Genomic DNA, 24582 nt, shown 5'->3' on the forward strand with positions numbered 1-24582 from the left:
AATTGATCAAGTTATTTCGATGTGCGATTTGTGCAGTGTTATTTCTCTTCTTTTTCTCAGCGTCAATAAGCAAGAGCGAGACGAGATTACTTTCCCTTTCCCCTTTCCCATTGCCCCCGCCCTCGCCCCCAGCAAGTCGCTTTAAAATATTCAAACAACGAGACACTTTTCAATTTCGAAAGATACACATACACATACACAGCACAATTCACATTTCACATGCAAGTCGCAGAAAGTAAGTTGACCAGAAACAAAAACCCATCAATTCTCCATTGAAAGGTACGATATGATGTCCAGAAACGCCTGCGCCATCTAGATGCAAACTCTAAGTTGCCATACGATTGGCCTATACCTATACGCAATTCCCAATACCTGGGTTACGTACCCAAAAACAATCCTCTAACCCAAATGGATCTATCCGATCCAAATGTAATGCAATCCTATCCTATATAAAGAAGCCACCCGCCTTATAAACCACCAGTCCGCTGAAGGATGTCTGTCTAATCATCGAATTTATCACTATCCGAATCATTCTCACTCAGATCCACTTCTCTCTTTCTCCTCTCCTCCTGCATTTCTCTAAACGTACTATAACTGAGTAACAAAAATGCCACAATAATCAACAATCCCCCCAAAATAGCTGCCGGGCTCAATGGTACCCCCGTGAATGCCCAATCCACAATCGCGACGAGGAAAATTGTCAATAGTGCAGCGACACTACTTAGAACGGGACTTGTAAGACTAATCAAAACCAAGAAACTTCCAGAGAAAGTCGCATTTGCGAGGACGGAAATGGCGAGCATCCAAGCCGCTTCGCCGTGGGGAAGTTCAAAGGTTTCAAGTCCAGTGAGATGAAGAATTGGGAGAGGAATCCAGAGAACGAGAAGAGTGAATGAACCGATTAGTGAGCCGAATGTATTTGCGAATATCATGCCGCGCCCGGGACTTGTTCCTTCTGGGGGGCAAGCCAATTTCTTATACAAAACTTCGTAGAATCCATATAAAACACTGCCAACACCAATAACAAGGTTGCCCAAAACTCTATTTGATGCCTCATCATCTTCATCGCCAGGCTTTCCACCAACTGAGCCTCCAGACTTTCCTCCATGTTTCGTGGGCGTAGAATCTCCATATGCCACGATCAAAACTCCAACAATCGCAACCATAACTGCGAAAGATTTATCCCATCTAAGAGGTTCTTTCAAAAGGGGAACGCTGAATGCATATGCGAAGAAAGCCGAACAATTATATATAGCCGTGAGATCAGATGGCGATGTTAAATTCACTGCCACGTACCATGATCCACCAGCAACTGTGAGAGCGCATGTAACGAATGCGGTCATTCTGAGCATATACGGAATTGGAGATCGTTGGCCTCGCGGAACGTCTAGTTGTCCTGACTCTACCATTTGGGCGGTTGTTCGAATGAGATATACGTGTCTTCTCCAGAATGTCTTCCATGGCATTTTCCATTTTTGTAATCGCAATATTAGAAGTTGAGTAGGCCATAATAATGACCATGATCCGTGAGTAAAGTATCTAGAGTATCCATTTAGGTTTGTTTGCAATTTTGTGAAATAGGCGCCACTACTTACAACATGCAATATGCTTTGTTCCACCCTAATTGATGTTGAATATACACTGCCGTTTCGGTTTGTATAACGAAACTAATCAAACTCAAGCCCAAAAAGAAGGCTGCATATGTATATTTCTTTCTCGTATCTAATTTTGCTTGAGTATCCGGACTACGACTTCGCATAGTAGATCGTCTCGAAAATGCAGGACGTTCGGGTGGATCTTGAGAAGCATTGTATCCTAACCTCCCCCTCTCGGGATCATCATTTTTGTGTAATAGAGGTTGATGTGAACGGCCATCTGTAGGACGATGTAGTGGAGGTCTTCGTCCTTCCATATCGTCGTCGGATTCTAAATCGGAACCTGCTTCTTCGTCGGTCAATGGACTAATTGGTGACACTTCTCTTTCCCGTGTTTGATGTGCGAAGTCGTGAGTCCGAACGGTAGGACTGCGAGAGGATACCCTTGAAGAATTTCCAGATATGGGATTCGAGGTCTTCCACGAGTTGTTTTGTAATCCGGTTGTTGGATTTAATTCATGTGTACTGGAGGATGTCTGGTGATTTCTATAAGACATACATGCGATTCAGGTGGGTGAAATGATAAGTTTAAGTGTAGAGGGGGTGGTTGATATCGGAATAATCAATTAAGATATGAAATGGACAATCTCGAATCAGGACTGACAGGGTGGATTTCGTGAGTGGGTTGGCTTCGGAATTTTGACGTGAATTGATTTTTTTATTGGCGATTTTAACGACAGTAGCTGTACCGTAGGTGAAGGAGATAATAAAATGGGATTGATTGCATAAAGTTGGCTGTAACAGTAAAAGGAGAATTTTGAAGACCAATCAATGCGAACTTGTTGTCGTCATTCTTTAAGCAAATGGATCTGGATATGGGGTTGGATATGGATATGGATATGTAAAGCGTAGGTAAAGCGTAAGAGTCGAGTATCAAAGTGGATAGGCACGTGATAGGTAATATGAAGCAGAGAGTGAGGGAGACCCTGGTGGTTGGCTGAATCAAAAAGAATTATCAGATATCAGATAATGTCTCGACCCACGGGAACTGGTGAACGAATCAAACGACCTGGATTTAATCAATTTGATTCCGTCTGCTGGCTAATGATGCGGTGCAGGTTACCAAAGAGATCTCAAATCTTGGATATATAAATAGGTAGTGGGTGGGTTGGTGGGTTGGTGGGTTGGATGGCTAATAAAAAGGTAGGCTGCTGGTTGAGAGGTGGGTTGAGGTACCTACCTCGTTGTACAGAGGATGATCAGAGAATGATCAAGAGAAGAAGTGTGGTTACTCGAATTCAATTTGGATTACGAGGTATTCATAGGTGATCGTTGCTTGGATGTCAGGAATCTGGACTATTTTCTTTTTGATACTCATACCTCTTCTTCTCCGACTACCACTAATATGTACTACCACGACCAAATAACCGCTTATATCAAACTTTCATTGCCTTTCATTCTACAATAATAAGAAGCTTGTACGGGAAAGGCCATCTAGCCTTCAGCCTTTAATCATGGCATGGCACTCGAGGAGAAAGGAGAAAGGGCAACGCATAACCGGCGACCTTCTTGACCTTATCATCAAAGAAACTTTCCGAGTTCATCCAAGATTATTGGCATGATATTGCATGCATACAACTCGTCTCATACAAGCCTGATCCAACCAGCATTTCTCAACCTCGGCTTTCAATGAATCTGAATACCCTCCAGATGTATCTCAAACGTATCACCGATGTCACCGATGTATTACTTGGTACGTCGGTGTTTGTCGTGATGGTGAAGGTGGGGTGAGTGATGCGGGGTTGAACAAAGTGGCGTCACTACACTACATTCAACCTTCTTTACTACCGCCATCTACCATAGTACTCTGTACAGGAATGTGAATGTTCATCTTCACACAGTATCATACAGTATTCATACCCAATATCTAATGCTACATTCAAAACTTCACTTTGACTCTTGAAGCACAAGAATACCATAACACTCACTCGTCAAGCAAGAACCATTCTCCCTTTTCATTCCACTTCCTCAAAATGCCTCTCATAGCTACTAACCCCAAACCTCGAATAATTCTTGGTCTTATGAACTTTGGTCCAGACCCATCCACCGGCGCACGCATAACCTCATTAGATGAATACAATACCTTCCTCGACCATTTTCAAGGCGCCGGATACAATGAAGTCGATACCGCACGTACATACGTTGGAGGGAAACAAGAAGCTTTCACACGCGAAGCAAAATGGCAAGAAAGGGGCTTAACACTGGCCACGAAAGTCTATCCAACAGAAGCGGGATTGCATACAGAGGCAGAAATAACGAACAGATTTGAGACGAGTTTGAAAGAGTTGGGGACGGACTGTGTGGATATATTCTATTTGCACGCTGCTGTTGGTTCATCTCAGTCATTTGAAATATGAAGGAGTACTGATAGCGATGTGTAGGATCGTGCAACGCCCTTTACAGAGACATTGGCGGCTCTCGACAAACTCCACAAACAAGGCAAATTTGTCAACCTAGGACTTTCGAACTTCACAGCCTTCGAAGTCTCAGAAATAGTCATGCATTGCAAATACAACAATTGGGTGCGGCCAACAGTATACCAAGGAATGTATAACGCCATTACCCGTTCCCTAGCTTCTGAACTCATTCCATGCTGTAAGCGCTACGGTATTTCCGTCGTCATTTACAACCCCATCGCAGGTGGTCTCTTTTCAGGAGCCTACAAGTCATCAGAAATTCCAACTAGTGGACGTTATAGCGATTCCGTGGGAAAGTTGGGCGAAATGTACAGAAAACGCTATTGGAAGGAATCGAACTTCGCTGCATTGAAACTCATCGAACCAGTCGTTCAAAAACACAACTTGACAATGGTGGAGACTGCATTTAGATGGTGTATACATCATAGTGCACTGAATGTTTTGAATGGGGACGATGGAATTATCATGGGGGCGAGCAGTATTGAACAATTAGATTCAAATCTTAAAGATTGTGAGAAGGGACCGTTGCCCGAAGAAGTAGTGAAAGTTTTGGATGAGGCTTGGGAGGTTTGTAAAGCAGATACACCAAATTATTGGCATTTGGATTTGAAGTATGATTATGATACTAGGAAGGCACTATTTGGCGTATAGGCATAGAGTAGATTTACATTTAGACTAGCGCCAAGGTATACGGTTGCTTTCGTAGATGACAAGACAAGAAGCAAAGAATCACTTAAAGTTCATATCCGTAATGCTATTTAGTCTTGAGAAGCCATTAAAGACTGCAGTCTCGTGATTCATTCTATGCTGATCGATTTTATAGTTTAGACTGTACAAAATATCGAGTCCATTTACAAGAACATTCAACTTGTCTCATCCCATCCATAGCTTGTATCAGATTCACTTTATGATCTTGAAGACTCCTTAAAACAGCGTCGGCTGTTCCTATATTCGGTTAGATTTCGGTCCAGAATCAACGCGCTTCGCGTCATCCTGAACATCGTCGCGTCTTCCCACAATCAATTTCTCAGATTACTACAATTTCTCAACCTCGCCCTGTGCATCTATATCAAGAATCGGGATCAATTGCCCTGAATTTATCTAGCGCAGATATTTGCAACATAATTGTGATTGCTCTCCCTATTTACACATTTGCTTAGTGCGGGTATTGAACAATCTCAACATCCACTTGCTATTCGCACACTCGCAAACCCCTCCATTTGACAGGGACCCATTTAAGGTGACATTATGGTCAACACTGGAGCCAAATCTGGACCAGGGATTTACTCTGCTACTTACAGCAATGTATGTATACCTGCTCGGATGCGCTAGACATTGTCTGCTTTTTCCTTGTCGCTGACTTGATTACGAGTAGGTTCCGGTGTATGAGTACTTGTTCGGAGAGGCTCTCAAAGAACATGGTAATTGCAATGCCGCTCCCAGCCTCAAACTTGACGTCACTAACATTTACACAGTAATGCGAAGACGACAAGATGATTGGATCAATGCGACACATATATTAAAAGCTGCTGGATTCGATAAACCTGCCAGAACAAGAATTCTTGAAAGAGAGGTTCAGAAGGAAGAACATGAGAAGATTCAAGGTGGATATGGGAAATATCAAGGTTGGCATGCACCAGAAATTTAAGAGTTTGGCAAGACTAAAACCAATTAGGTACTTGGGTTCCTCTTGAGAAAGGTCAATCTTTGGCACAAAGGAACAATATATATGAAAAACTCCGGGAGATCTTCGAATATACACCTGGTGAATTTAGTCCACCTCCAGCACCAAAACATGCCACGAATAAGCCAAAGGTCAAGAAACCTGCAGTACCGAAATGGGGAGCCAGTGAGTTTCCCGGTCTAAATTTTGGTAGATTGTACTAACAGCACAGAACCGGTACCTATTCAACAAGCAGCGGTCCCCCGCCAAGTCGAAGAAAATTACGATAACATTAGCACTCAATTAAATGACGATGAAAGTGTGCCAGATGATGTTACAGTTGCTTCCGCTTCATATATGGCAGAAGATGATCGATTCGATATGTCTCAACCACCTACTGGGCATCGAAAGCGCAAAAGAGGTGAAAGAGATGATTTTCATGAAGAAGACCCTGTGGATGTTCGAGCACAAGCTCATCTTATGTGGGCTGATGAACTCTTGGATTATTTCATGGCACCTCCCACCGATGCGAACTCGACAGATAGAAGACCCGAACCACCAATAAATTTCGAGCCCAACTTCATTATCGACACAGATGGTCATACGGGTTTACATTGGGCTGCATCAATAGGTGATGTGGATATATTAAAACAACTGAAGAGATTCGGTGCGAATACAACGTGTCGGAACAGTCGTCAAGAAACTCCACTCATTAGATCAGTCCTTTTCACAAATTCTTATGACAAGCAGAATTTTCCTCTGATTGTTAAGGAATTGATCGGTACTGCCAATGAAGTAGATTCGTGTGGAGCTACAGTTCTTCATCATGCAGCAGCGACCACCAACATGAAGCAAAAGTTCAGATGCGCTCAATATTATCTGGATGTTCTTTTGGAAAAATTTATTGAAATTTATCATCCAGATGAGGTTCAAAGATTACTAGATGCTCGAGATATTAATGGAAACACAGCAATTCATATCGCGGCCAAAAATAAAGCCCGCAAATGTGTACGAGCTTTAATGGGTCGTGGTGCTTCAACAGATATTCTAAATGATATGGGCGAGACGGCCGAAGAAATAATCCAAGACTTGAACGCCTCCCGTAGATCGGAAAGACACCAACAAGCCGCTTCTTCTTCGCCTTTTGCACCAGACTCGGCACGTCATATTTCTCACTATGATGATCTTGAACAGGAAAATCCTCGAGGGGTTGCCCACATTTCAGAAGCAGCAATGACTCTTAAAAATAATGCGGAGCCGATTTTACTGGAGAGGTTGCATGCGTTAGCTTGTAGCTTTGATGAAGAATTGGCAGAAAAAGAAAATGCAGAGGCAGATAGCAAGAGGATTTTAGAAGGGGTGAAGATGGAATTAGCGGGGGTCAGAGAGCAAGCTAGGCAATTGGCGGAAGAAGAGGAGGGTGAAGAAAATTCCACCGCCGCAAAAGCGCATCTAGTCGGTTTACAAGAAAGAGTTCAGAGTCTAGTAGAGCGACAACAACAACTTCTCCTTCTTTCCCGCACGCAACATGAAGGATCAAAAATAAATGGTCATGGAGGAGGTCAAGTCAATGGAAATGCAGATTTAGAGGAAGGGGAAAATGAGAGGATCATGGTAGCTCAGCAACTACAAGAGGAAATTGAGAGGAGAAGGGCGTTAGTAGGGGAATATATTGGAGCGCTTGGAGTTGCAGGTGGTGGAGATGAGGGAGAACTTTATAAGAGGGTTATTGTTAGGGATTTGGGAGTGGATGAGGGAGAAGGTGGACTTAGTGATGAGGGTTTGGATGCGTTGATCGCCAATCTAGAGGAAGAAAGGGGCGGAGTGGGGTTGGAGAGAGAGATGGGGGATGAATTATAGGGGTTGAGTTTAGAGATGAATCTTCTATCCTTTCTTCGGGAAATCTTTTGGCTAATCATAGGCGCTTGGACTGGGCGGGAAAAGGTCGAATGAAATGGAGTGCTCAGGGATCACTTCTATTGACATTTCCGGCATTGCGATGATTGAATGAATGGCCAGCCGGTTGAAGGTGTTATATGGCGATTATTTACTGCCCGCTTCTTGGGGTAAATGTATTCATAGCTGCATAGGAGCGTGTATACATGAGATAAGACCAATACTATTATCAGGTTTTCGTTTAAAATGATAAGGATTGAGACCACAACTACTATGGTGTGATACTCATTGATGAAGCTAGACGAGAGGATGTAAATTTGAGGCTTCGCCGCGTCGAAGAGATTGCGCGATAGACGAGGTTGTAGCCGCAAAAATAGATTCAACATTTTTTTTTATTTATCAAGAGCAGATTGATGAGAGCAGAAGCTTTTAATACGTCGGATATGGTGAAGAGCATGTCATACCTAGGTACCTTACTGAAGGAAAGAAACAAGGGGGCGCGCGGGGCTGGTGATATGTAGTGATAGTGAATAAGCGAACTCCCTGGATATATGTAATCCCATGACGTCGAATGAGCAAATTCATAGCGAGAGTTGCGAGTCATTTTCGGTAGTAGTGGTGAGACTGAGATGGTAGCAAGTAGATTATAGGTGAGGGTATTTTCTGTTATTGCTAATTCTCAATATGGTTAGATAGTTCGACTTGAAAAGGTTTGCTCTGTGTAGATAGATATCTTTTGGTATTTATTGGGATGGGATAGGATGAGATAGGATAGGATGGGATGGGATGGGATGGGATGGGATAGAATGGGATGGATGTGTATTAGCGGCTGTGTTGGAACTGCTTGAGATGCATATGAGTGAGATGTTAGTATTGTGTTGATGTGTGTGAGTATATGATAGTGGGTTTTCACACGACGACAGCGAGTACTGGAATGAAACGACAGTGATACATTCTGATGACAGTAAGTAATATATCTCGAAAATCAATTGAGCGCTTCTACTTTCACATCTTGATATTGACAGTGGGGTGGGTAGGAAAGTGTTATTGATAGACACTAAAAACCTTCTGTAATTCAGTTCTATATCACTCCCTCCACAAGCTAGTCCTTAGGGCCCAATGCTCTCGAGGGGTATACAATTGAGAAGTGAAAAAAAATATGGGGTGAGGGATGGGATGTTTAATAAAGACAAGGAATCGTAAAGTGGATCATACCTTTCGATGGACCCTGAAGTGAATTCCTCACTGTGGTATCGAATCTCTTCTATAAAAGATTCAGATTGGTTTGAGTTTGAGTTTGAGTTTGGCTTCATGAGAGTGGGCTGACATCTCATTCACCATTATACATGGAAAGACCAAGAACTAGATTTTCATTTGTGCGAAGTACGTGAATGAAATAAACCTATAGAGTTTTGCTCGTGTGATTGTTTCATGGGATCATGGAATGGAAGGGAGAAAGATATACAGGCGAAAGTCAAGATGGGTAATGTGCATATGCACACGATTATCGAAAGTGACAACAGAACAAAATAGGAGACTACTGACAGTAGAAATTGAATTTGTGATATTCGTCGAAGGAAGGTCCAGTCCATTCACTTGGACGGCTTCAGAGAATGAAAGTTACAGCAGGTGATTAAAGGGAGAGTCCCTATGTCCTGAATCAACACATGTAGTTGTGGTTTGAAGAGAAAATGATCAGGAGCTGAATGTAGTTTATATAGAACTTTATTTTGCTTGCTGATGTAGTTGATAGGATACTAGTTAGACGATCCGAACTCTTGACTCCCGATTGAGCTAACGATCGAGGAGAGCCAATGACAACCGATAACTAGATATCTCGAACTCTAGACCCATCTACCCATTTATATCTTTCGACTTCATTTACTCAATTCCATTTTCCAGAGTTCTTTTCCATGCCAAATCTTTTACAAATAAGGCTTCTCTCCCAAACTACAAACTCTATCGCCTGCTCTCGCCTCCGCACTATATTATCAACGTTAGTTTTCATTTATTTATACCGATCTCCATCAAAGCAATGATCCTCGATCAACTCAATCCCTCTCATTTCCAAATCCACCATGCCAAATACATCATGCTACCGAACCAAAGAAAAGAGGAACTTACTAATCATAAGTAGCACAATGCCAATTACTCCTGTTATCCCAAATCGCTACATCATTCTTACTCCACTTCCATCTGACCTGCGCATCGTGATTCAAGGGTACCAAATTCTTTAACCATGGAAGTAAAAGATCCGATTCGTCTTTTGTGAGAGGATGGAGACGTCGTGTGAAGCCTTGATTTATGAAAAGGGATTTCTTGCCAGTTACGGCTGTTGTATGTTAGTTGTTGAACCACGCATGATGTATCCAGTGTATGTGGAAGAGAATGGGAGAAAACAAGTAAGGATAGAGGCAGCTTACGGTTTGTCCTAACCACCGGATGAACAGCACTCAACTCTTTTCCAATATTCAATGGACTTCCTCTCATATCTTCTCTAATATCCTGTCCGAGTCTCCTTGCTTCATCATGGAAAAAGCTCGCATCATGAGTCGCCGTTAATCCTTCCAACATTTCCTTCATCTTTGGACTCAATCTTTCATAAATCTCGTTTCCAGATGCCCATAAAGTATCACCACCTGTTTCAGGCAGGGTATGGATTTTCAACATGGCATAATCGGAAGGGACTCGTTCAAAGGTGATATCGGCATGCCAACCAGTACTAGCAAATCGAGATACATCGGACAGTTGGTGAGTTAATCCACCGCCTTTGGCTTGCTTTGTGGAAGAGATTACGGACACTTGATCGCCCAGTTCGGAGGATTGTTCGGTGAGGGGGTGGATGTGAAGTGTAGAGGATTCAGGCTGAGGTAAAATGTTAGATGTTTGGAAAAACGCACTCGATGAAGACGAGGAAGAAGATGTCTATTTTCTTAATAATTTGGAAGGGGAAGAATAACGTACAGATCCAGCGGCTTTGGAGATACGTTCGATAACAGCTTTCATTTGCTCAGGATTAATGTCTTGATTTCTGAAGAAAACTACACCACGATCGGAGACTATCACATTGTCATCAATATCAATATCCCTACATCACGGAAACATATTAAACCTACTTGTCAACGCCAAATCCTTGAACAATTCCTCGGAGGTACTCGGCGAAAGGAAATCTTTCAACTGAACCTTTTCGTCAAAGACTCTTCCAATTACCGGCGTCAAGTCCGAGTGCTCAAATTGATCCAATACACCATTGTTCACTAATGGCTTGGTACATCTTGTACGAGCTATTTCATCTTCATTTTCCAGAACCGGTTTCGCGGTAACATTGATGAAGTCGGCGGAAGGCATGATAGCTACTATTTTGTTCACTCTGTGTGAACGTTTCGAAGATCTAAAAATGAAAACAAAAGTATATACACTGAATTTATATGAATGAGAATGAAAAAAGAAAGAAGAAAACCAAATCCCAAGCTCCTAATATAATTATCATATTTATTATCTTCGTATCATTAAAGTTCCCGAGGTACGGAATAATTCAAATGCCATCACATCATAGCATCTCGTTGGTCAGAACCCCGCAATGTGTACACACCCTGGTCAGAATCCAATTGCGTGATATGTCACCATTCGAATTTAACCAAAAATGCGAAGAAATCGCGGATCTATCATTTGTATCTGGAAATTCCTTCCGTTATGAAATGAAATTTGCTGACTGAAAGTCACCGCGGTGATAACGTCCCAAGGATAAGAATGGGGCATGGTCCTGAGTGCCATGGGGATGGACTTGTTTAAATACTTAAGATAGGTACCGGATACTTCTACCTATTGGATTATTTTCGGCTCGATTGAATTCTTTCTTCAAGTCAAAATCGACAATTGTAGCACTTGCTCTGCTTGATTTGCTTTCAATTGACAATATGGACGAGAGTAAAGACACATCGAGGAAGGTGGTTTCAGACACTGGATCACAAATATCTGTGACCAATGTCGGCCGTGAGGCATTGGCTGATGCACTTCCACCTCATGAATTATATGAAGGAGCTCATCGATATGATCCAGCTGCTACATGGACGGAAGCAGAGGAAAGAAAAGTGGTTCGAAAGACTGATCTTTATCTTTTGGTGTGGATTTGCGTCATGGTAAGGATTTTCCTCTCTTGATTGTTACCCTGATTATTGATCTTCTATTCAGTTCTTCGGATTGCAACTTGATAGAGGAAATTTGTCCAATGCTACAGCGGACGGCATTCTGAACGATTTGAAACTTACTACCGATGACTACAACAATGTACGTTTCTTTCTCTCCCCTAGTTTCAATGTATTGGTATAAGTACTTACAACTTGTTAGGGGAACACGATTCAATTGATGTGTTTTATGACAGCAGAATTCCCGGTCCAGTTCTTGACCAAGCGTTATGGATTTAAACATATTCTCCCGATCATGATGATGCTTTGGGGTACCGTCTGTAAGTTAAATAAACCTGAAAGCCTCATGAGTCGAGAAAATAACATAACTGACACTACCACATTAGCCTGGACTCAATCTTGGATGCACGATCGTACATCTTTCTACATCACTCGTGCCCTCATTGGACTTTGTGAAGGTGGTTTCATTCCTGGTACTATTCTCTTCGCAACATATTTCTACACGTCAAAGGAACTATCCGTTCGTCTCGCTTGTTTTTGGTCCACACTCAACATCGCAAGAGTAATCTCGGCTTTACTTGCTGCTGGTATCCTCACAATGAGAGGAGTAGGTGGTAGACCAGGATGGTTCTATTTGTTCCTAATCGAAGGACTCTTTACTTTTTTGATCGGTTTTATCGTAAGTCATACCCTATTTTCATTAGTCTCTTGGACCGGACTAAAAAAAACTAGAGTTTCTTTTACCTGCCTCAATCGCCAACGCAGACTTCTAGTGTTTTATGCCGCAAGTCATGGTATACAGAGCGGGAGGAAGTAATTATGGTGAATGTAAGTTTTGAATTCCAACAAATTACTTCGATGCTGACCAAATAGCGAATTCTTCGCGATGATCCAGCAAAAGGACTTACAGCATTGAGAGAACCGGCCACATTCAAAGATATCCGCGAGGCATGGAGTGACTCTTCCATGTGGGGTCTTTACTTCATCGGCTTGGTAGCATACATTCCTGCGACACCTGTTCAATCGTATATTACACTCACATTGAAGCGCTTGGGATATACTACCTTCAATTCGAACATGCTGACTATTCCATCTGCTGCCATACAAATCGTGACTATGCTTTCACTTGCATACAGTAGTGATTTCTTTGATGAACGTACGTTTCATTGTATTTTCGGCGAATTTTGGATATTGCCGTTACTTACGGCGCTCTTGACAATTCCTGATGGCGGAAGGGAGTGGGGTAGATGGTCTTTGGTGACATTGATTTCTGGATGTAAGTGCTTGAAAACAATTGCCATGTCCCCACCAACTAACTTCAAACCAGATCCCTATTTTCATCCAATCGTCTCCGCCTGGATTTCAGAAAATACATTCGACGTTAAGAAGCGCGCTATTACAGCAGCGACGTACAACGTTATTGTCCAAATTGGATCCTTGATCGGCTCCCAAATCTATCGTAAATATGATGCACCATACTACAAGCAAGGAAATAAGGTTCTTATTTCCATTTGTGCATTGTCGCTTGTAACATTTGTGGCGCAAAGACAATACTTGATTGTGTTGAATAAAAGAAAGGAAAGGGTTTGGGATCAAATGACCCTTGAAGAGAAGGCAGAATATCAAAATGATAGTGTGGCGAGAGAGAAGGATGGTAACAAGAGACTTGACTTTAGATTCAAGTATTGATGTCAGGATCGGTAAAGAGAACGGTCGGATTGAGGGAGAAGAATCGAAAGTGGTATAATGAAGTAGTAGCGTAATAAAATATGTCTCCAAGCACCACGAATGGTGTGAACAAAAATTGAGGTATAGAAAGTCAGAAAGTGAATGTATGAAAGGCTGAAGATATAGCTGACATATGGAACGCTGATGACGGTGAGTGTACATGCCAATGTATGCATGTGCGTGCAAAAAGCTGGAAATTATTTGTTGAGGATTGATAACTTTCTTGGAAACCACAGGAGTTAGACCAAGACGTTTTGGTTGACCATGAGCGTACAATTATGGACCTGGCTTCCATTGGCAAGGTTTACAGGACTAGCTTGTTCAACTTTGTAAGGCAGAACAAAAAGTATCCTTCTCCCATCTTTCATTGAAGACAAGATGTGACCCTTAATGGATCAAGAAACCAGGGCTATGCCCAGAAAGATTGAAATAGTTCATAGTGTGGTAGGATGGACATAAATATAGGTTGGCTAAATTCCTACAACAAGGCTGATACATCGATCAATGCAGCACCTACAAAATGGTGAAACTTAAATCGCACATTGGGAGTAAGACCATGTTGCTGCGAAGCAGCCCACGATATATGCTGGTACCAACAGCCCTAAACCAGCCGCGTTTCCAAGCTTGTACTTTCATGCGTTACTAGCGCACCAGATAGGAGTTGGGGTGCTCCCATCAGATTTTGAACTATCCAGGAAAGTATCTTGTTAATATGATGGGAAGTTTTGATACTTTGGTTGTAATCTAGCCCCGAATGCGCGATTAGGGTTGAGAGCGTCTGCGTCAAAAAAAGTAAGGAAAGTTGTAACGATCAACCCGGAATTCTCGAGACGCATTCGGTATGAAGAGCGCGCGTAAGCTTCTAGAACATAAGTCCAGCCGAGTTTCTGACGTTGAAAAAATATTTGGGGGTACCGCTGTGGATATCTGTCTATAATGTCATGTTCTTCAAACATAAATTTGAAGCATGCGAGATGATAAAAATAGCACCAAGCTATGACCACTCCTTCAAACGACATGACGGTCCGATCTAGCTACCAACCTGAATACATAGCCAGTGAGAAGACTGCCCAGGTAGGTGAGTAAAGTTGGGCGATTGTCGTCGAAAAAAATGATACTTCCGTTGCTTCTCTTGATAAGATGTGAAGGCAGTTCGACCCGAAGTATAGAATCAAATTGAGACCATTCGATCCAAAGAACGAGACGTCAAACTGATTGTTCAACAGGGTATACCTATGATTCTGTTACAACAGAGAGAAACAGTTGTCCTTCTCTTTCGTCGTCGTTGTTGTTGGTGTCTTCGTCGTCTTTGCAATTCCATCCGTAACTTTACGCCATGCCCATGCCCACACATGTAAATGCAATCAATGTAAGCTTTCCCAACAAATTTGAGCAAAAGGTTAAACGGACTCTGACTCTACCTGGTTGGAACCTACGGAGTAGGTAGGTACTTTGGATGTAATGTTCAAGTAGCCCTGGAGTCGTGTGTATTCCAAAGCCCGTATCCTCATGAAACTCCATGTAAAAAGTTTATATGTGAACTCATAATAAGATTAATTACGGCAGTTTATTTTACGGAGGGTCCATGCATGGTAGGAAGTGTTCTGCCGAGACTAGGCAAAAACCTTGGAATTGATGGACACCTGGCACGTGCCTGGGTATTTCATAACTTTTCATAACTTCTCACTTAGATCCTGATCTTTGCGCTTTAATTCTTATCGCGCCAATCATAGAGTATTATCGGTTCAAAGTCCCGCTATTATCTGATTCTCTTCGAAAAGCGGTGTAGCATCTTCATCTGATTAAATCCAGATCAGGTAACTCTCAATTGGTCCTGGAGCCAATAAATGATGCACAATTAGGCACGCCCTCGTCACGGTCCCTTAGCAAATATAGCTTGGCGATTAGATCCCCTTACACAATTCTTTTGGCGGCAACCATTAAGAACCACAGAATCAATTGTCTCGGCCCTGTCCCATGTTGTGCGTGAACGCTACGGAAGAAACCATGACCATGATAAGCACAATGTATACCCCGAGTCTATTTGAGCGGCTAAAATGAGGATTCAATAAAGCACTGTCCTCCATTCACACTCGAAGATTCGCCTTCGTTTCGTGGTATTTTCCCAATCACCAACGTCTCACCTCGCCTTATATTCAGAGGATTCTGGGTCGTTGCCAACAGCTAGGACAAGAAGATTCTTTTACTTACCTAGCTACACGTCGGGGGGGTACAGGAAATATCACAGGGATCTCTGTCGCCTATCGCGAGAAGCTATCAAGTCTCGTGGGCAGAAATCTTCCCATAAAGGTAATTGAAGATAGAAACATGAGAAAAATAGCTGGCTTACACTCACTCGCAGATGGCATCTCCTACTGATACCAACATTGTCAACAACAGCAGTCTCGATGCAATGACTTCCCCTTCCATGGGGCTCTCTCCTATTCCTACAATTCCTACAACTCCTCTGCCAAACATTACACCTATCATGTCTTACGATAGCGTCGACACTGCATACAACGCCGATCCATATTCCCTCCTCAATTCTAAGAAAGAAGACATAAGTATTGCTGCACTTCGCACACAACATCCTGATCAAAAACGAACACGGAGGGTTAGAAAGATCAAGAATTTCTACCATAGACAAAATGCATTGATTGATGCATACCTAGCAAGCAATGATGAGGAAGCCGCAGAGGTTGAAGATGGAATTCAAAATGGTGGAAAGATCAAATTCGCTATCTATGCTAGTTCTACGGTCAACTTTTGTCTGTTCATCATACAAGTCTTCGCCGCTGTCTCAACTGGAAGTCTGGCGCTTTTCGCCACTGCTGCAGATGCTTTCGTAAGTTTCCAGATTGTTTATTTGTTACGGACGAAGACTAAGATCACATACAGATGGACTTGGTTAGTTCTATCGTGATGTTGATTACTTCACGAATAGCGGCCAAACCTAACATCACAAAATTTCCAGTCGTGCGTAATTTAAACCAATCGTTTATGAAGTATTCTCATCTCACAATTCTCTTAGGGTCGCAAACGAGTTGAAACTGTTGGGATTATTCTATTTTGTGCACTTATGACTACCGTTTCCGTGGAACTGATTATCGAATCAGCTCGAAGTTTGGCAGATGGTCCTAGGGAAAATGAAACGCTCAAAACGGTTCCTCTAGTGTGCGTCGGTGTCGCTATCTTCTCCAAAGCTGTCCTATTTGTGTACTGTTTTACCTTACGGCGATATCCAACTTGTGCAATCTTCATGTTAGATCATCGAAACGACATTGTGGTTAACAGTTTTGGATTGGTTATGTCCATCGTGGGTACTAAGTATGCAAAAGTTTGGTTCTTGGATCCCGCCGGTGCTATTGCTATTGCATGTTTGATCCTATTCTCATGGGCATCAACTGCTTTCGAACATATGTGGCTTCTGGTTGGAAAGAGTGCTCCACAAGAGTTTTTGAACAAGCTTGTATATGTCTCAGTTACTCATGATCCCAGAATTTTGAAGATCGATACAGTAAGAATCCAACTCTTCTATTGATCTTTGGTTATGGCTAACCCCTGATATAGGCGAGAGCATATTCTGCCGGTGAAAAATACTATGTCGAAGTCGATATTATTATGAGACAGGAAGAAACATTGAAAGTCACACATGATGTTTCCCAAACTTTGCAAAGGAAGCTTGAGGGTATGTTTAATGTACTATCGTAAGAAATTCGGAAAATGCTAACAAAACAGGTTTGGCGGATGTCGAAAGAGCTTTCGTCCATGTTGATTACGATGATTTACACGATATCTTCGAGGAACATAAACCACTTTACGAGATTCAAGAACCCAAAGTTCCCATATACGAGAGGGTTAGAGAAAGATTCAAGAGACAGCCACCTGGAAGAGAAGCAGATGATGTAACGGGCCCTATGTCTTGAGTATTCATTTATGGAACGTCATCGAAGCATGAATGACTATAGACCTGGAATTGAAACACATTTACAATATGGAGCTTGGGTTTGGGATTTTACTTGGAATTGCAACGACTGGAAAGCAGAACCTTCCCCACTCTAGTAATTCACATCACGTTTGAGCAAGGTACTGATAATTGTGCCTGTCGCCTATTGCCCAACAAGCCTCTAATTTCAAAATGAATTACAACGAGTCTCTGATCCATGACATTGACAACGAGTTCAAGTGCCAGATTTTGATTCAGGATATTTTCGATCGTTCGCGATACCGAGCCTCTGCCGGAAAATATCAACAAGATCGACACGAAAAAATATTGTGCTGTGGGTCTGAGGTGTTTATTCTTGGCTACAGGACGGCTAGGAAACTATCCGACAAAATATACCTATGGAGATCAGCCGATGTCAAGTGCAATAGGTTCGCTTATACAACCTCTCGTTGGCGCACACGTATGACCATCCCGAATCGAGTGGGTTGACTAGCGGGATGAATGAAGCGGACGGAAGGCTGGGGGCTGAGGAATGAATATATGAAGATTGTCACGAAATCAAGTCGAAAATTGATGATTTCGAAAGAGCATGGTCTTGTCTTTCCCCATGGGCTGTAAAATTCAGTGGCCAAAGGGAGAAAATGGAGTCGGTTTGCGGCGTTGTTAGATGAATAGATACCCTGAGACTTTACTGCATGGCGTTTATGGCATGGCGTTTATAGCATAAGAGCAATTGAGAAATCTGAGAAAGGTTTCGATAACACTCCTAATCCGCCTGTTTGATTTACGTTTATGAAGCTTGAGACGTGAGATATGGTTGAGTGTAGGCGATCGTGATGTGTGATAGGTGTCGAAATTGTTTGTCTGGATATAGGAAAGGGAGAAGACTTCGTTTAGTACTAAGATCTTCGATACTAGATATTACATAACATAACATGAGCACCCTCACTGGATTGGAGCTGATGTGGAAGATGGCAAAGCGAGAGCTGTGAGCGGTGATCAGTGAGAGACCTTGCGATTCTCAGCTTCACTACATCTCTTCCGACTTTTCCTGTCTCTCAGTAGGAAAAAGTCTGAATTCTCTTACGCCTTCTTCGAACTCGATACTTGAATAGGCTGTAGCGCCCACCAGGCATAATTGGCTGATGGCGGCTGTTGGACTGGAAATGGAAACCTGAAAGCTTTTGGACGCCGAGGGAAGACAGCTTTGCGATGAATTCGAGTGTGCAAGAGAAGATGAATCTGTTCATGTGAGGAATATTGGTGAGTTATGATCATTTTTATCCCTTTGTTTCTGTCGATGGGGTTTCGTGCTGTTGTTTAATTGTTGTTGATTGTTGTCGGTAGTTGTGGAGGAGAAATGGCACGGAGAATGAGGCGAGCTTTAAATTTTATTTTGCGTTTGAATGGTTATATTTACGATAGTTAATACTTCTGGTATTGACTTGATCCTGTCCTGTCTTGATGGCAAATTTCACGACTATTGCCCCTATCTCTCTTATCTGGGGCGAAGATCTTATGTAGTGTTCACGGAAGCTTTACGTGCCCCTTTAATTGCAAATCCTATACTTCAGTCTTGTACCGGATGCTTGCGCAGGAGCTTCGATGGGACTGATGGATACGAGTGAAACTTGATGGCTGTTTTGATAGATAGCCGAGGGTTTTCCTACCATGTTTAGTGCTTGATGTTACCAGTCTTGCCGTTGTAGTATCAGCACTGGAAGTGACATGCATTTGTTCTCTGATTGTAGAGCTACAAAAGAATGCATTAAAAATCCCCTGGGGCTGACGAAATCGCCAAGACTGCGACATGGAGACCTATTAGAGCTCACGTATCCGATTACGTGTCTTGATAACATGGGTGTTGTTCGCTTGATCTCAAGAAGCGAGGCCGTCTATATACATTGACAAAAAACACTAGCAGGTACAAATAATGAATATATAAGCCTAGAGGTGGTCTCGAACTAAATCAACCGAACTCACTCCCAATTGTCACCTTCATTTCTGTTCCTCTAATAGCTACATCCTTTTCCAAGTATCTCATCACATTTATTTTCAAGCACCATGCGTCAGTCAATCGCTTTGCCTGCAGCCGGCGCTGCCACTGTTCAGGCTCTATCTCTAGCCGATATGTGCACAGTCGCAAACGTTCAAGCAGCGCTTCCTGCGGATGGATCCATTCCCAACATCACCATGATCGCATCATCTGTTTCTGCATCCCCTGTCTACAACGCGACTCTTAGCAGCGGAATGAGCAAGCGCGACACAACTACTTACAGCTACTGTAACGTTACTGCTACTTATACCCACGGCAGTGATTCTGTTATTGTTTGGTACGGATTTCCAGATCCGTTTATCTTCGAAAACCGTTTCTACGTCGCTGGTGGCGGTGGTTACAGTTTGTCAACAGGTGTCACTGGTGGTCTTGAATATGGCGCTGTTACTGGCTGTACTGATGCCGGCTACGATGCTTTCACTAACTCCTTGGACGTAGTTGTCCTCAACTCTGATGGTACTCTTAACGAACAAAACATTAAGATGTTCTCCTACGAGGCCCTTGGTGAGATGACCGCCATCGGAAAGGCTATCACCAAGACTCTTTACAGTATTGATAAACTCTATACTTACTTCTCTGGATGCTCTGACGGAGGACGTCAAGCTATGAGTCAAGTTCAACGTTTCGGAGATTTGTACGACGGTATCGCCGCCGGTGCCCCGGCTTTCAGACAAGCTCAGCAACAAGTTTTCCATCTATTCTCTTCCGTCGCCGAAGTTGTTCAAAACTACTTCCCGACCAATTGTGCTCTTGACAAGATTGTAAATGCTACTATTGAGGCATGTGATCCATTGGACGGGCGTACTGATGGGGTTATCAGTCGTTCTAATCTCTGTAAAATTAACTTTAACTTGACCTCTATCATTGGTCAATCATACGCATACGCAGCTGAGATAAGCTCTTCTCTCGGTTTTGGTTTCAGCAAGCGTCAAGCTGCAGGTTCTACCACTACCAGTAGCCCTGCTCAAAATGGCACCATTAATGAGCAGGATATTGCTATTGCCCAGACTATCTATGATGGTCTCTTTACTTCTAGTGGCAAGCGTGCATATGTCTCATTCCAAATTGGTGCTGAGCTTGAGGATGCTGTTACTGAGTATGACAATACCACTGGCAGTTACACCTACAAGATCCCAGGTACCGGTGGAGTTTCCGTTGCCAAGTTCCTTGAGCAAATTGATGAAGACAGTCTTACCACACTCGAGAATGTTGATTACGATACTTTGTTCGAATGGATGGAAGAGGGATTGACAAAATTCTACAACACCCTTCAAACTACCATGCCGGATATTTCCGCTTTCAGAGACAACGGTGCCAAGCTCCTGCATTATCACGGAGAATCTGATCCATCAGTTCCAGCTGGCTCTTCCGTCCACTACTATGACTCTGTCCGCACTACCCTTTATCCAAGCCTCGGATACAATGAATCTGTCGCCAAGCTCGATGACTTCTACCGTTTCTTCTATATTCCAGGAGCTGCTCACTGTAACACCAATTCTCTCCAACCGGGTCCATGGCCCAACGATGTTCTCGCCACTTTGATCAGCTGGGTCGAAGATAGTGAGGTTCCTGACCGTTTGAACTCCACTGTTACCTCTGGATCATACGATGGTGAGGTTTAATTGTTGTGCAAGTGGCCAACTCGCCCACTCTGGACTTCCGAGACCGCATTTGACTGCGTTTACGACCAAGCGTCCATCGACTCTTGGACTTATGTCTTCGATGCGTTTAACCAAACAATATATTAGATGGTGTGAACAAAAGTTTAATTGTCCGATGGAGGAGATTATCGAGCTTTCAAAACGTCTGCAAGAAGTGATCGGCTGTTTTCGTGGAGTAAATTTTTGAGTTACCCTGGACTTTTTCCTGTATATGTTCGAATTTTCCATCATTCCAATCCAAGTTTGATCAGGAGAGAAGGTATAAATTTTCCAAAACGCACCTTATCATACTTTGTATGTAATCATACTCTATTCATTCTACTTCAAACCAATTCCGAGATGCGTGGATCCCTGAGTCGTGAACCTAACCCTTCAATTCAAACAATAGATTCTGATTGCGATCATAATATTGGATTAGAAATTTTGGCAATTATGACGAATAAAAGTGAGTACGGAATCAGAAACAGACTTACTTCGCAGCCACTCATGTGCCTGGTAAACCCCAGAAAGAATTAAGTAAGCATATAAATAGACATTTCATTGGTACATTAGATGCTTCGAGCTCTTCCTCAGACTGATGGACCACGGGGTATAAATTTATCATCATATCATTGACTTTCCCATCCCTTCATATCTTCTTTGCAACCTCAATCTCTGCAAGCACAGTCCTCCTTCTCCCCACCCCTCCTCCACCCCTTCCACAAATTAGGACATCTCCATGCAATTTTTTGATTTGAACATCCTAGCAAGATCCCCCATAATCTCTCAACAGTATATCCTAAATGCGGTTTCTCTAAACTATCTTTCTCGCCAAACATCTTCGAATTCCTTCCTTCTGGACCCAATTTCAATCTATCGTGAGCCCAGCCCCTACTCAGTGAAGGGTTTGAGAGAGCATCATCCAGAGTTTCCCAGATGTCTTTCCCAACTCCCCGAATGCGCGCCGCTGAAGCAATGAAATTGTTCCCATGTGTTAAGATCACTTTTTGGCATCTATAAGGCGTCTCGTCCTTTCCAGCAGGACGAGATGCAGACCACATACTCGGGATGAGTCTAAATGTATCATTCCAGCCACTTTTATCATAACATCCATAACAATCACATGTTTCCAGTTCTCCTAAGTTGAGGAATCCAGTCAATATATCCGAGTTCTCTGCTGCTGGTGGTAGCTGAGCAGGGTTGTAATAATCGAATAATCGGCGACCGATGAGATCAAAATCATCGATTGTATGTTGAGACGTGGTGATGAAAAGAGTTTGAGTAGGTAAATTGTCCCAATTCTTTAATATATGATGAAGGAAAACGCCAGATGGACCTCCAACATTTGGAAGAGGAAATATATCCCCGAAACCCACTTCAGCTCGAATTTTCTTCACAATGTCTTCGGATGGATCTTTCGTATAGATCAAAACATCTGGCTTATGAGCCACAACAGCAGGCTGTGAACTCAAAATTCCTGTTACTATTCCTTTAATTGCAGGAATTGATTCACCAGTTGAATGGGCGATTACAATTTGTAGACGATTTTTTGTTGCCGCTCTGTAGATTGTATCCAGAGATGGAGACTTGGGGCCTATCCAAAATTTCTGGTTGTGGCGGATAGAGATTGTATCCATCCAGTAAAGTATCCCCATCGAACTCAGGATAGTGAATAAAATGGTGGTGGTCCAGAGTAATATGGGTTTATGCCATATTGAGTAAAGTTTTCGAGCTGGTATTCCAGATTTTCGTCGTATGGTGTAGACAAAATTCACGAATTTGGGAATGTAGAGGCTTATTTCTTTTGGCCCCAGACTAATAAGGTAGATAAGCATGAACACAAAGATTTGGAATCCGTTCATTGTGTTTTCTTCCTTGAATGTACTCATGAGCATTAGTCCCAAAGACAGATGAACTGTCGCATCAATTGCGTCGGGAACATTTTCTTCGGTGGATTCATAGGGTGACTTCGAACCGATAGAAAGTGCCAACGTTGATCGTAAAGGAGTATTCCAAAGAATATGAGTCAATGCTCCGGGGGTCAGATTCTTCACAAAGGTCAGGAATTCCCAAGTCCGAAGAACCGAAAATGCCTCTCCAAAGTCTTCATATCTGTACGCAGCGAAAATAGTGACGAGCAAACATGGAGGTAATCCACCCCAAAGCATAAAATAGAGTGAGGCTCCATAAGAAGGATTTCTGGGAGATGGTACTTGATATCCAATCGCTGCTATCGTCCTTGCCAGACTGACGAGAAACATACCGAGTATGGCAAACTGAAATGATTCGATATTGAGTCGATAATCATTGTAGACAATCATTGAGGCAAGACAAACGATGCCGAGAGCCCAAACAACAATGGCTCTGTCAAAGCCTTGATCACGAGGAAGTAATCGTAAGTCATACGCTAGACTAAATAGTAAAGCATCGAACGCATATGTGAGTATCTGTTGGAGTGTCAGAAAATGCGAACAGGAAAATGAAGAGTCTATGTACTAATAATGTAGCAAACACGGCCAAATTGTTGAAAAGCATGATCGCTTCCGCGTTGTATATTAAAGCGACCATCGAAATGAATACCGTGAGGCAGTATCTAGTAAGAACGAAAAGACTTTGCAAAAATGACGGACCGCGACTAGGGTTTAGATCCGGGACGCTCGTGAAGTAGTCGACAAAACTTGTCAAGACAGCGAAAATGCCCAAGCCAACGTATGCAGCGATTTGCAATAAAACGAGAAAACATATTGCTAGTCACGAGTAAGTCATCTGATTGAGAAGGGTAGTTCTTCTGAATGAAGAGAGGGATTTGAATCATGGAGGAGCAAAACTCACGGTATCCTAAAAAAGGACTGTCAGCATTGTTCAGGCAAAAAGAATTGAGTACAAAGTCCTACGAAAATCCGCGATCAGAAGCCTCCTCGTCGTGAGTATAGACCAAATACTAAATCCTATCCAGATCCTGGATTGTTCACTTTAGCCCTATTCAAACAAACCTCAAGAGGATATACATACCAAGGATTTATGATTCGCCATTTTCGTCTCCATCTTCCATTCTCCGGGCGGATCGGAATTTTCTCTAATGCTTCTTCCTCATCCCTTCTCATAAGTTCATAATCATTACTGCCATCCCTTTCATCAAGTTCCCTTTCTTCCATTGCTGCTACTACCACTCCCAATATTGGAGGATTTGATACACATCGCCTAGAGACTGTGGTTTGTTTTGTTGTTGTTATTGATGGTGATGTGAATAAACTTTGGTCCCACCCACTATCTAGTGTATATCCTAGTAAAAATCAGTGGACGGACGGCTGGTCTACTCTGTAGGACTGTAGAAGCAATTCTAAGAAAGATTTGATCAACAACCAGTGCAGTAAATGATACAAAATTCAATGTCTGGCTCTCGAACCCATTTCCAGGGACGCTTTGCTCAAGCCTT

General features: G+C 42.6%; 8 protein-coding genes across 8 annotated transcripts; 5 read left to right on the forward strand and 3 right to left on the reverse strand.

Annotated features, from left to right (window-relative positions):
- Window positions 1-500: 500 nt before the first annotated feature.
- On the reverse strand, window positions 501-2152 carry EAE98_011819 (uncharacterized protein; the record flags this gene model as incomplete). Its single annotated transcript, XM_038959442.1, has 2 exons — window positions 501-1539; window positions 1596-2152. 2 exons carry the CDS (start codon window positions 2150-2152, stop codon window positions 501-503), a joined length of 1596 nt encoding a protein of 531 aa, XP_038804207.1.
- Window positions 2153-3628: 1476 nt separating this feature from the next.
- Window positions 3629-4723, forward strand: EAE98_011820 (uncharacterized protein; the record flags this gene model as incomplete). The annotated part of the gene is made up of 2 exons (XM_038959443.1): window positions 3629-3982; window positions 4037-4723. 2 exons carry the CDS (start codon window positions 3629-3631, stop codon window positions 4721-4723), a joined length of 1041 nt encoding a protein of 346 aa, XP_038804208.1.
- A 353-nt stretch (window positions 4724-5076) lies between these two features.
- EAE98_011821 (uncharacterized protein) lies at window positions 5077-7595 on the forward strand (the record flags this gene model as incomplete). Its single annotated transcript, XM_038959444.1, has 5 exons — window positions 5077-5377; window positions 5448-5493; window positions 5548-5697; window positions 5748-5921; window positions 5968-7595. Exons 1-5 carry the CDS (start codon window positions 5321-5323, stop codon window positions 7593-7595), a joined length of 2055 nt encoding a protein of 684 aa, XP_038804209.1. The 5' UTR covers window positions 5077-5320.
- Window positions 7596-9556: 1961 nt separating this feature from the next.
- On the reverse strand, window positions 9557-10979 carry EAE98_011822 (uncharacterized protein; the record flags this gene model as incomplete). The annotated part of the gene is made up of 5 exons (XM_038959445.1): window positions 9557-9614; window positions 9756-9963; window positions 10055-10496; window positions 10596-10690; window positions 10748-10979. The coding sequence occupies 5 exons, from the start codon at window positions 10977-10979 to the stop codon at window positions 9557-9559; spliced, it is 1035 nt and encodes a 344-aa protein (XP_038804210.1).
- A 569-nt stretch (window positions 10980-11548) lies between these two features.
- EAE98_011823 (uncharacterized protein) lies at window positions 11549-13465 on the forward strand (the record flags this gene model as incomplete). The annotated part of the gene is made up of 7 exons (XM_038959446.1): window positions 11549-11770; window positions 11823-11918; window positions 11979-12096; window positions 12163-12455; window positions 12509-12604; window positions 12650-13052; window positions 13104-13465. 7 exons carry the CDS (start codon window positions 11549-11551, stop codon window positions 13463-13465), a joined length of 1590 nt encoding a protein of 529 aa, XP_038804211.1.
- Window positions 13466-15453: 1988 nt separating this feature from the next.
- On the forward strand, window positions 15454-18989 carry EAE98_011824 (uncharacterized protein). The gene is made up of 7 exons (XM_038959447.1): window positions 15454-15814; window positions 15867-16349; window positions 16403-16480; window positions 16536-17021; window positions 17075-17192; window positions 17243-18713; window positions 18798-18989. The coding sequence occupies exons 2-6, from the start codon at window positions 15867-15869 to the stop codon at window positions 17428-17430; spliced, it is 1353 nt and encodes a 450-aa protein (XP_038804212.1). The 5' UTR covers window positions 15454-15814; the 3' UTR covers window positions 17431-18713; window positions 18798-18989.
- Window positions 18990-19514: 525 nt separating this feature from the next.
- Window positions 19515-21128, forward strand: EAE98_011825 (uncharacterized protein; the record flags this gene model as incomplete). Its single annotated transcript, XM_038959448.1, has 1 exon — window positions 19515-21128. The coding sequence occupies one exon, from the start codon at window positions 19515-19517 to the stop codon at window positions 21126-21128; it is 1614 nt and encodes a 537-aa protein (XP_038804213.1).
- Window positions 21129-21814: 686 nt separating this feature from the next.
- Window positions 21815-24301, reverse strand: EAE98_011826 (uncharacterized protein; the record flags this gene model as incomplete). Its single annotated transcript, XM_038959449.1, has 5 exons — window positions 21815-23593; window positions 23643-23893; window positions 23979-23984; window positions 24041-24105; window positions 24159-24301. 5 exons carry the CDS (start codon window positions 24299-24301, stop codon window positions 21815-21817), a joined length of 2244 nt encoding a protein of 747 aa, XP_038804214.1.
- Window positions 24302-24582: the final 281 nt, after the last annotated feature.

Source organism: Botrytis deweyae (genome assembly GCF_014898535.1).
Source record: "Botrytis deweyae strain B1 chromosome Unknown BDEW_053, whole genome shotgun sequence".
In the NCBI taxonomy this organism is placed as follows: Eukaryota; Fungi; Ascomycota; class Leotiomycetes; order Helotiales; family Sclerotiniaceae; genus Botrytis; species Botrytis deweyae.